This window comes from Protopterus annectens, chromosome 12.part0 (assembly GCF_019279795.1).
Source record: "Protopterus annectens isolate FY-2018-M chromosome 12.part0, PAN1.0, whole genome shotgun sequence".
Classification (NCBI taxonomy): domain Eukaryota; kingdom Metazoa; phylum Chordata; order Ceratodontiformes; family Protopteridae; genus Protopterus; species Protopterus annectens.
In genome coordinates, this window is record NC_056746.1 from 588,119,772 (window position 1) to 588,132,271 (window position 12,500).

At 42.1% G+C, this 12,500-nt stretch overlaps 1 protein-coding gene across 1 annotated transcript in view; it reads left to right on the forward strand.

Annotated features, from left to right (window-relative positions):
• The window catches only part of LOC122816730, a 2,226,031-nt gene that overhangs the window by 538,163 nt on the left and 1,675,368 nt on the right, over positions 1-12,500 (forward strand). Inside the window, exon 8 of the mRNA XM_044089722.1 lies at positions 417-542. Within this exon, the coding sequence (XP_043945657.1) occupies positions 417-542 (126 nt within the window). The remainder of the gene's footprint in view (positions 1-416; positions 543-12,500) is intronic.

Here is a 12,500-nt window from a genome sequence, read left to right on the forward strand (position 1 = left end):
TGTCTGATAAATGACTAGCTTGGGGGTCGCACAAGTGGGTAAATGGAAGCTGAGGGAAATCAAATCCTAGACTTTAGGAAACAGCTCATTAACTGCTCAAATCATTAATCTTTTGTGCTACCTGCCAGACTCAAACATGTCTCAAAAGAAAATGCTGTGACATTCTAATCACTATATTTAATATGGTTTGTTTTGTTCAAGTTCTTTTGTGTAAGTCTTATGCGAGTGACATGTTAGCACTTTCATTACTGTATATGCAATTGATTCTTGTGCCTTGTTTCAAAAAGAGACACTACTGGTGATTTTTAAGGGCATGATTTACTACGTCTGTTAACAAAAATAAATAAAGTGAAGCAGTTCCCAAAGCGTTTTGCTGTAGTAAATAATATTTTTATGTGTTTGTTTGCATTTTTTAGGTATGCTCATGTCTTTAACCTGGTGACTCAATTCTTGAACCAGGCTGAGGAAGAAAATCCCAAAACAGCAAGCATTATGCTTTTGGGAGCAGCCAAAGAAGTCCTCCTACACAAAGAACCTACATAGTAAGTCCTGAAGTATTATTTTCTTAATTTTAGTGTTTAGCCATGTCTTCCCTTTTAGAAATAGGACGACTTGTTTGTAGCCTATGGATGCTAACCTTGCAAAAGGATTCGAGTTTCATTCTTGTGTTGACTGCCTTTTATTTCTTTGAATCTGACTGACCTTGGACATTCTCTGACATTTGTTCAATACCAGGTTAGGTTAGTTTATTTTAAATGTGATTATGTTGTTGCTGCAGAATTAGTAACTGCATAATACATGAAGTGGTTAATAGTGATGAAGGATGGATGCCTTTATTGAGAGAATTGTTCTAGTTCCCAATATTGTAGGAATTGTAGTGTACACTTTCAACTTTCTTAAGTAAGCCAAAATCCCAACCACCATTACCATAAAAGTAATTTTAGTTTAGAATTTCTGATAGCAGATTTAAGAGCTTGCTGTTGAATTTCTACAGATTTGGGAAGCCTTAGACTGCATCGCTGAGAAATAATCACTTTTTTCTGTCACACCATAGCAACTCTTATTGAAAAGGCAAACACAAAACACATACTCAGTCTAGTTTCTCCATGTTAAAAGAAAATGTTTGCCTGTGGTATAAATACTCTAGAAAAAAAACTTCAGTTTCTGTGTGTTAATCAAAGCAGACTTTTGACATGCCTACAAGTTTCAAACAACAGAGAAATGGTACTTCAAAAATGCAGAGAGTAGATGATCATCATTCAGCTACTCTAGCAGTATGAATCATAGTGCAAGGAATCAGCCATAGTCTGACATTTAACCTAACTGGCCTGAATATCCGCTTTGCATACACTGGGGTATGCAGGCTGACAACCCCCTTACATGGGGATGCAGTTTTGTAAATTGAAAGCAAGAGACAGTGACCCATGTCTTCTTTTTTTTAATTTATTTATTGCAAGTGGCCTTAGAGCTTAGGCTATGTATTAATGAGTGTGCTCTGTTAAGGAAAGTTTTTATCTCTCGTTCTTGTTGGTTACTGTTCTAGAATTTAGTAGCTGGGAAACTCTTGTGATTCCCAGAGTATGCTTCATGCATGTTTCTGACCCTCTTGAAGGCATATGTGTGGGAAACTGTTAACCTGTCCTTCCAGGCCAAACACCAGGAAGAGATGTTAGCAGAGAGCTTTTGAATTACCCCTTAGATTTTTTTTGGGGAGGCCTTTGTAGTATATACTTAAAAGGAGAAAAAGGGTAAGGTCATATAGAAAATTAAACTTTTTCACCTCTTGATTCTGTGAGTTTGCTGTACAGCAGATATTATCTTTCCAAGACTGGCCTTTCATTAAACATCAGACCAAGGGTCAGCAAATGTTGACCAAGCAGTCAGGAGAGAAGGTGACATGATGGGAGGACGAAACTGGGAGGGATGCTGAAAGTAGTTGCATTGTTTCTTCTGAACAATTGTCACTGTGATTCTGTCCTCTTTTCTCTTTCTCCATCTCCCTCAGCTAATTTAATCAAGAGGCAGTTTGAATCACTTTGCAGAGATGTGGGCAGTGATAACGTCAGACATCTGGGTGTTCAGCATGGTGAAGGGTACAGGGTATAATTCAAGTCTGTCCAGCTATTCCTGTGGATACGTCTGATGCTAAAAGATCAGATGCACTTTCAATCAGAAGCTGCTAGAACCAAGGACAAGAGAATGGATTCCAGAGTGGGAAGAAGGGTTAGGTTTCTACTTCTGCCTTTTTCTAGACCTCAAAAGAAACAGGTCACGGAGACTGATACAGGACCTCTTTAGGCTCAGCTTCTTCATGTGAATACCCAGAGTCAAGTTATTCATCCTGCAGTCATTGCTGCTTCTACTTCTGTCACTGGGCTTCCTAATCACATTGGAACTGAAGAATGCTCATTTGCACATATCCTTCTAAAGGGACTGTAGATCAGAGTACACATGCTGTATGCCGTGTTTTTAAGAAGGATGTCAAAGATGTAGCGTGCACGTATAAATGTCAGGCTTGTGCCATTCCTAGTGCCATTTTGAGAGTGCAGCCAGAGAGTAAACATGTATGATTCCAACAGTTAGTTTATATGTAAGTTACTTAAAGGACAACTACGGGAAAACATTTTAAAAAGATATATTTTATAACTTTTCCTTAAGTTTGGCTCATTTCAAACTTGTATGTACCAAGTAGTCACTAGTAATTGTATTCAGTTTGTAACCCTGACTGACCTCCTGGGGGCAGACATCCTGATGAGAGTTTGCTTTAATCTAAAGAAAATTCTTCCCCATGATACACTGCGAGTCCACTGTTTCTGAGATTACAGTGCCCATAGCTGGGCTGTGAAATGACACTTCCATTCACTTAGAATGGAAGGACACAGAAAGGCAGCTAACTTTGAAAGGCCTCATTAAAAGTATAATTTACTGTCATGCAGTGCCTCTTACAAATGTATTTCCTGCTGATGTGTTACACATTCTGTGAAAAAAGATTCCAGAACTAGCAGCTTATTGCTGAGAAAACAAGACTTTTTATAGGCATTCAACTTTGATCTGCTTCGGTTTCTTCTCAAATCACTCCTCACATATTTCCACCCTGAACCAGCAAGAGTTTCACATTTCCTGGCCTGCTAGGTTTAGCTAATTTGAATGACAATACACATCAAACAAAGTTTCTTACAGTCAGCCTGGTGTGCCTCTAAAACTGTTCCCTCACCTCTCTCCTTACAGCTATCTGAATAGCACGTTCACAGTAAGTCATGGTGTAGATATGCTGTTAGCAATCCTTAATGTAAAGCTGTCTTAAGTATTCCTCTAAACATGCCTGCGACATATGCAGTTAATCTCTGCCACTGACTAATTTAGCTATGATTGCAAAGTCATACCCTAATCATAATGAATATTCATATCTGCCTTGGAGAGATTTGCAATATTCTGCATTTTTATCCCTTAAGGATGTCACTCATGTGTTCTTCTACTTGATGTTGCTACTGCTTTTGTGTGCACATATGCATTGCTGGTATGTTTTTCAACTGAATCATTCTTTACTACATGCTATGCAGTGCCTACTTTCACTGTTCCAGACAGTGTGCCTACTGATGTTCTTCGTGTTTCGTTGTTGCAATCATCACATTTGGGTTATCTGCTTGCAGTAACCCTCCGTCGGCCTGATTAACAAAGTCTTGGGTCCTTTGTCGGTTGCTGTTTCTTCTTCCGTGATGTTAGGTCATCAGGGGTATAAATCATGCAGCCAACGTCATTACATCAGGCTTTCTTGCTGTGCGGTGCGCGAAGCAGAAGCAGTTTGCTAGAGCCGGTTGGCCAACTCTTGAAATTTTCATTTTCAAGTTTCAGAACCGAAGTCTTCAACTAAAAGCTAAGTACCCCATTGGGAAAACTTTTTCTTGCTCCTTACCAATGTTAGTAAACGTTAATAATTGCATTACTTGTGGAACGCAAATACCGCATAAAGATTTTCATTTGTACTGTATTCCTTGCCTAGGCCCTGACCACTATGTACCTCGCTGTCAGTTTTGTGCTTTATTTAAGCCACGAACTATCCGTCGTCGGTATATTTGCGCTTCTAAATATTTTGTTGCTTGGTTCAATTATCCTGATATGCCTTCGGTAAGCCATCTGACTACCGACATTCCGAAAAAACACAAAGATGAAGACAGAGAGAGGCCACCCAGTTCGCCGGTACTCAGGCGCTTTTGCAGCACCTGATACCTGCTACTTCAGATTCGCAGGCATCTACTTTGACCCATTCGAAGTCTGGTATGCCGCTAGATGCTTCAACTGTGGGTCCAGAGCTGCTGTGCAGGCACCGGCTTCTGAGGTTGTATTCAAGCCTACTGATTTGCATGTTAAACTGGCGCCATCTTTTTCTTCAAGGCCTAAAACTCGGACCATGCCTAGAAAACTGACGCCCAGACCGCATGGTCAGGCCTCTATGCCTAAAAAACAAATGATAAGAACGGCTGAAGATCTTAGTACTATAATCAGGGGAAGCCAACCTTCCCCTTCTAAGACACCTAGGACTGAGTTTGCTTATGATACTTCTGACCAGGATTCTAAAATTTCTGTTTCCTCTGATGATCAGGATTTACCCTTATCTACCTATGAGGATTCTGATGCTGAGGACTCTATTCCCTTTGCTTTCCCCCCCAGAGGATTTCTCTTTTGGTGATACATTGCATACTCTCAGGGAGCATTTTCTTTGGGAAAGTCTGGATTTCTCTGATTCTAAAAAGAGGCTTGGGGATTTCTTACTCCTGCCCCAGCACAGGCCTTTAGCTATACCTCCTGTACTGGACATTGTTGATGATGCCTTTTCGGAACCTAGCATGGCCCCTTACTCTCTCAGTCCTGCTTCCAGAAAACCTGATAGATATTACAGGGTTCCTGACTCTCACAAGTTCCTTTTCAAAAATCCTACTGCGGATCCTGAAACCATTTCACAGGGACCCAAGGGCATTAAAGCTACTACTGCCAAAAATTTTACCCCCTCTGATAGAGACTCCAGGGTGCTGGATAGATGGGGTAAGAAGGTGTACATTTATGCAACTTTGGCCATTAGGGCCTTGAATTGCCAGTTTCATATGTTAAAGTATCAGCAGCATATTACTGGATTGCTTAAACAGAAAATTATGTTGATTCCTGATTGTGCTGAAAATAAGGATTTACAGGATTTAATGCATTCTGCTGAACAAGTTGGTAAACATACATTGCAATGTGGTTTTGATTCACTAGAGGCATCTTGCAGGCCTGCGGTAACTGGGTCTGTATTTAGAAGGCATGCTTGGCTTAAGGAGCAATATTTGCCAGATCATGTTAAAGCAAAATTACTGGATGCTCCCTTAAATCAGGACCGCCTTTTTGGCAACAAGGCAGAAAAAGTTCTTAAAAAGATGGAGGAAAAAAGCGAAATCTATGCAAACTGTTAAAGATTTTTTTACAAGTACAACCTCCAAGATTTAGTAGGCATTGGCCTTCTAAGAATTGGTCCTTTCCTGCCTCTTCCAGACCTTCTCAGTCCAAACCCAGATCCAGCAGAGCACCCAGGCTTCATTCCCAGGGGTCGCACAGGACTGAGCAGTAGGGGGCCTCCACTTCCAAATCTGGGAGTAATAAAACTTCCCCCCTGTGGTAAACTGTCTCAGTGACTTATTTTTAAAACTTCCAAGCACTTCTCAACTGACTGCCCCTTTGGGGGGAAAGATTGCACTTCATGCAAAGAACTGGGGACTCATTACCCAGGGCAAATGAGTTTTTAAATATCGTGTCCCAAGGATACAGATTTCACTTCCACACGTTACCATCTCCATGCGGTTGGCAGGATCTACCCCCAAATCAGTGGGTAGAGGCCCAAAAGCAAGTACTCTCTCTCTTAAGCATAGGGGCTATTCAATTGGTTCCAGAAGAGGAAAAGGGACAAGGTTTCTACTTGAGATTTTTCCTGGTACCCAGAAAAGACAATTCATGGCGTCCTATCCTGGACCTGTCTACTCTAAACACCTTTTTGGTGATTCCAAAATTCAAGATGCTGACTCTTCACCAGTTGCTTCCTATGCTAAACAAAGATGCCTGGTTGGGAACACTAGATGTAAAGGAAGCATACATGCACATACCAATCAGGGAATCTTGCAGAAGATACTTACGCTTCAAAGCAGCCTACATGCACTATCAGTTCTCTGCACTGCCCTTTGGCTTATCTACTGCGCCCAGGGTATTCAGAAAGTGCTTAGTTCCTGTCATTGCATTTTGCAGGCAAAGAAATATTCAAATATACCCATACCTGGACGATTTTCTAATTCAGGCAGAAAACCAGGTCATATTTTTGAATTATCTGGCTTTTGTACAAAGGGTGCTAACTTGTCTGGGGTACACCATATACAAAAAGAAATCAGACCTGGTACCCTGTCAAATTATATTCATGGGAACAAGCTTGAATACAACTTCCCAGATGGCTTTCCTCACACCAGAGAAACATTCACTTGACAACCTACTTCAAACAAGTGGCCACAAAAACCCTGCTATCTGCAAGGCAAATACTACAAGCCTTGGGGTTCATGGCCTCCTGCATTCTTCTAGTTCCATATGCAAGACTGCATATGAGAAAACTACAGTGGTATCTGAAAAGCTTATGGTGTCAACATTCTCAGGATCTAGAAGCAATGATTCCTATCATTCCTTGCCTATGCCTAGAGTTCTTTTGGTGGGCAGAGGCCTGCCACCAAAACAAGGGACTACCATTCACACTACCCCCTGCCGCCCAAACCCTAACAACAGACGCGTCAGACGATGCATGGGGGGGGGGGCGCACCTGACATTGAAGTGCATTCAGGGCAAATGGAACCCAATTCAAATGCACCTTCACATCAATCATAAAGAAATGTTAGCTGTACAGAATGCTCTGACAGCCTTCAAGGGCAACATTCTTTGAGGACAATTAATGGTAAAGACGGACAACACCATAGTTATGTAGTACATAAGCAAGGGGGTGCACATTCTTACCCCCTCTGCAGATTAGCCATGGCATTGTGGAACACAGCCTTCAGCTACCAAGTGCATCTACAAGCTCAATTCCTGCCAGGAAAACTAAATGCACTGGCAGCCGGACTAAGCAGAAACCTCATGGACCCACACGAGTGGAAACTCATGTTGACAAGCAAATGGGGCAGCCATATATAGACCTACTTGCCTCTCCCCAGAACTATCAATTGGAAAAATTTTGCGCAAGGACTCCCCACAGACAAGCTTAGAAAGTGGATGCTCTGTCCTTCAGCTGGAAAAACTTATCAGTTTATGCCTTTCCTCCTCTGCCTCTGCTCTCCAAAGTACTACTAAAGATCAAACAAGACAAACCAAGGATGATTTTGATTGCACCAGACTGGCCACGCCAACACTGGTACCCATTCCTGCGCAGTGTCACTGTTGGCCCCATGGCACCTGCCTCAGACTCCTACCCTGCTGTCTCAGCAGGAGAACCAGATTCTGCACCCTCAGCTTCAAATACTGAACCTTGCGGCCTGGCTAATTACCTAAGCTCTCCTTTACCATCCCTCAGTAGACCAGTGATGGATGTCATTTTAGAGGCAAGGAGGCCTTTGTTGTGACTTTCGGCTTTTCCTGGTTAGGGGTTGCCACAGCGGAACTCCGGTCTGCTAATGATTGGCAGTTGATTTTTACGTACCGAGTTGCCAGCCCTGACGCACAGCCTTCAATGAAGGTATGCCCATTCGCGCAAGTCTCCGCGCAGAAGTCGCACTAACTGAGAGTCGAACTGGACAGCGTCTTACTGTGAGGTGACAACGCTACCGCAGCACCACCACCGTGGATAGAGGCAAAGAGGCCTAGTACTGGTTCCAGGCACAGAATCTTTTCCATTTTTCAACATAAGATTTTCTAGTACTAGAGGCAAGGAGGCCTAGTACTAGAAAATCTTATGTTGCAAAATGGAAAAGATTCTGTGCCTGGAACCAGTCTCAAGGGATGAGCACAGCAGTGCCCAATTTACCTCAGATTTTACAATACTAAACTGAGATGCTTCACAAGGGCTTGGCCTTTTCCTCCATAAAAATTCATGCCTCAGCCATTTCAGCTCATTATAACACAGAACCTCCCCTCTACTCTCATCCACTGATCAAGCAGTTCCTCAGAGGGGCCAGAAATTTAAGACCACCCAGGAGAGCTCCAACTCCAGCCTGGGACCCTAACTTTGAATTGGAGAAACTCACCCTTCCTCCTTTCGAGCCAGCTGCTACTGCAGTTTTAAAATTCCTTTCTTGGAAAACAGCTTTCCTTTTAGCCATCACTTCAGGAAGAACGGTATCTGAATTACAGGCCCTTATGGCAGTAGAGCCTTTCATCATCTTTCATCCGGAGTCCCTCAGGACCAATCTCTCTTTCATGCCAAAGGTGATATCCAGTGTGTCCTTTAATCAGTCCATTCATTTGCCAACCTTCTGTCCTAATCCACAGAACAAAGGGGAACAGATATTGCACTCCTTAGATATATACAGAAAACTTAGATTCTACTTGGACAGGGCTAAACCTCAAATGAAATCTGAACAACTGCTGGTGGCATTTGCTGCAGGGACAGAGGGGAAGGCTGTTTCAAAGCAAACCATCTCCAAATGGATAGGCCATTGTATTCATTTCTGCTATAAGCACCATGGAAAACCTATCCCACAAGGGACCAGACCCCACTCAACCAGGGCTGCATCTACCTCTACAGCCTTTCTCAGAGGTGTACCTACCAGGGACATCCTAGAAGCTGCTACCTGGAGTTCTGGTACATACTTTCACCAAGCATTACCATTTGCCAATTTTCTCTAAATCCAGAGCTGACTTTGCCACTGCAGTTTTGCAGGGCCTTATAGCTGGTCTTAATGCTGTCTAAATTCCTCCTCCCATCTTTAGCTTTGGGAATCTACCAAAATGTGATGACTGCAACAGTGAAACATGAAGAGCACAGTACAGCTGTGTTCAAATGTATTCACTGTTGCCGTCCTGGTTACCCTCCCTCCAGCCCCCTGACTTCTTTTGGCTATACCTCTTCTCTCCTTTTCATTGCTTAAAAGATTTTTGGTGTATTTGTTTTTTTGTTGGAGGTATAACCTTGTATATTTATAGATTTAATTGCTTCCCATTATGGGGGCACCTAACACCTGGGGCAAGAAAAACTGATGTAATGATGTTGGCTGCATGTTTTATACCCCTAATGATCTGACGTCACAGAAGAAGAGACAGCAGCCGATGTAGGACCCAAGACTTTGTTAATCAGGCCGACTGAGGGCTACTGCAAGCAGATAACCCAAATGTGATAACTGCAACAGTGAATACACTCGAACATCTACATTTATGGTAAGTGTGCACAATTGTACTTTCTTGCTCACTCTCAAAATGTTCTTTTGCAGGCTGCCACTTCATGCTCTAATATTCATCAATATACAGAATGTAACATATTTTCCCAAGAAGCTAGATAAACCAAACTACCTCTAACAGAGTATGTTTTACACAGCAGTCATTTCTTGTGTAATCATGACTGTTGCAATTCAATCATTTAAATGTAGTTCTTACTGCAGGAATCAAGCATGAGAGAGGCCTTTTCCCCCAGGAACATCAACAAAGCAAATGATCTGAGAGCAGTTTATAGGATTATACACAAACACCAACTCATATGTATCACAGGGATGGTCCAAGTCTTCATAAAGAAAGGATGCAAAGGGCAAACTTTTATTTTTCAGCTCACTTATTTAAAACCCAAAGTACATTGAAGCCAGGAAATGTACAACAGCCCATGGCCACAAAAATGCATAAGAAAGATAATACGAGATTCTCTAAATTTAGACTCCAGAGCAATTATATCAACACACATTTCAGCTATCTTGGCATCTAAAAGTGCATAGCTTGTGAAGCCGGGTGAATAACAGAGTCTGGCTTTCAGTACATGAAGGGGCAAGCTGAGCTGACAGGTATCATGCTGAGGAGATGAATTAATCAAGCAGACATCATGACTCCTCGGTGAATAATTTCAATTGTTTGTTCAGTAACAGAAGATGAAGAAGGTGTGATGCATATGCATGGGAACACTAAGTCACAGACAGTGGCTTAGCATATACACGGGAATCCCAACAATAGCATCAGATGAGGTACGAGCAGAATTATTTAGTAAACCATTTTTTTAAACCAAAGAAAAAAACACATTAATTGTATAGTTCTTGTGTCACCAAGCAGTTACATATAAGCATAAACAGGTCACCAGAAAGTAGCTCAAATCAAATGGGCAGCCTTATTTGTGCATTCACTATTCTACTACAACATCTGGCTTCAAACTACCGGTCTCCTTACAGGTGTACCATACTGTTCATGAAAGTCACGTAAAATAAGGCAGGTGACCAAATGGATGGCAGGCATTTTGGGAGACACTTTCTATTGTTCACACCATACTGTGGCTGTTTTGCACAACTGAGAAAAATACAGTCATCATAACTCCCCTTATTTCTGCATCAGGCCACATAACAGTATGTCTGTGTCCTCTGGGTACAAGTGCCAGGCATGCACAGGTAGTGCAAACTTCTTCATCCAGACAATGAATATATAGACGTACACACCTTATCCAGAAAATGCTGGAAGTGAACCAACTGCTGTGTATTCAGGTAATGCATAACAATGTGTAACACAACCCTAGGAAACCCCTTTCTTCTGTAATACCACTGTAGATTACATGAATTCATGTGCAACAACCTAGCATCAGTGTCCCTAATTACTAGTGATCATTTCTCCCTAATAGTTCTTGGCCAATTATATGACCCTTGGTTATGTGTACAATACTCTCTGCACCTTTTCAACGTCTTCTCCCCTCGGTATATATTTTCAAAAAATGTCTTCCTGTTAGGATATCTCCATGTATCATTATTTTTTTTGCAGCAACAAAGACAGATGTTAAATAGGAATTCTACTGCTTACTCCTGTTGTTTTTCACCCATTACCAAAAACGTAAATTATGTTAGTTTTACTGCACTCCACAAAAAGTGTATGTACCCACAATTGTGTGAGTGCCTGCCATACAACTCGCAGCCACTGGTCAATAAGCTACTGGCTGGACGGTCTGCAGTTACCCATCCTAGGTAACCTTTGGTAGCAACAACTGGACGCATAATCTGTGGACCTGCCAAACATGAACTGTGAATTGCTAATCCCGTGTAAGTTCACTGACAGGACGCAACTTGGAAATGGATGACATGATGCTAAGGTGGAAGATGGACATCCAATGTTTCCAGGAGACAAATTGGAAGGGCAGTGCAGGCAAGACACAGTCTACTACTCTGGGGGAGGGCAGGCTAGAAATCATCTGTGAATTGTGGTGAGAGAAAGTGACAGACTCATTGCAATCAGACTCCAGTGTAATGATGGGGTGAGATTATGAATACTGCATTATGCCCCGTTGCTGGGTTGTGATAGCAAACCAGAGTGCAGTCAGACATCCGCTATGGGACTTACTGCATAAAACAGGACATCACAAATTGGTTTTGATAATGATTGACTTGAATGCACTTATTGTGACGGGTAGAACAGGATATCAGCACTGCTTGGCTCTCCATTGGTGGGTCATCGTGGCTTAATAGTAGACAACACATGGTTTAGTAAGACAGTCACAAGTCCATGTACACTAGTGGCCAATATTCAACTCAGATGCACTTCCCCAAGTGAAGAAAGGGTACTGGAGTATGACCATAGATTGCATAGTCATCCTCTGCGAACCATTTTGTCCACAGCATTAACTACTGGTTGACACAGTTGGCTGCAAGCAGTGGGCAAAGATGGCTCTTAGGTCAAAACAGACCAGGGAGTTGAATCAAGAAAATGTACGACAGTTCAATGAATCAGTCAGGCCTCCTGCACCCCAAGAAGTGGTTGAAACGGGTCTACTTGAAGAATGGCAGCACCTTACAACTGCATGTGTGATGACTATATAAATGAGTTGTGGCCTGGCCATGTATGTCCATAAAGTACTAAAGGAAAGCATATGGAGTAATACAGCAGTCCTTGATCTACGTAAAAGAAATAGAGTCCAGAAAAAAAGTGGGAGATTGGAATGACCAACTAGGGTAAGAAGAAATGGAGGCTGAATAACAACAAAGGTAAGAAAGGTGTTGCATTAGCACAGAACAGGGGATTGGAGGCACAAAAACCAGCAAATGCAAATAGACTTGGTAACTGCCACAAAGAAGCATCAGATTGCAAGGTCAATATGTCCATATAAAGAAGACCAATAGACACACTTCATGAGGGATGCCAGCAACAACATGCTGTCCAGTCTGCAGTCAAAGGAAGTTGGAGAGAGTACTTACAGCAGCTTAGCAATCAGGATAATGACCACAGTTGCTGTACTGCCCCAGAAATAGCATGCAACACAAGAACAGAATATCACCCTGGAAGATGAAAGATTTTCACTAAGGAAAATCAAGTCATGGACAGCAGCAGGCTTAGTAAAT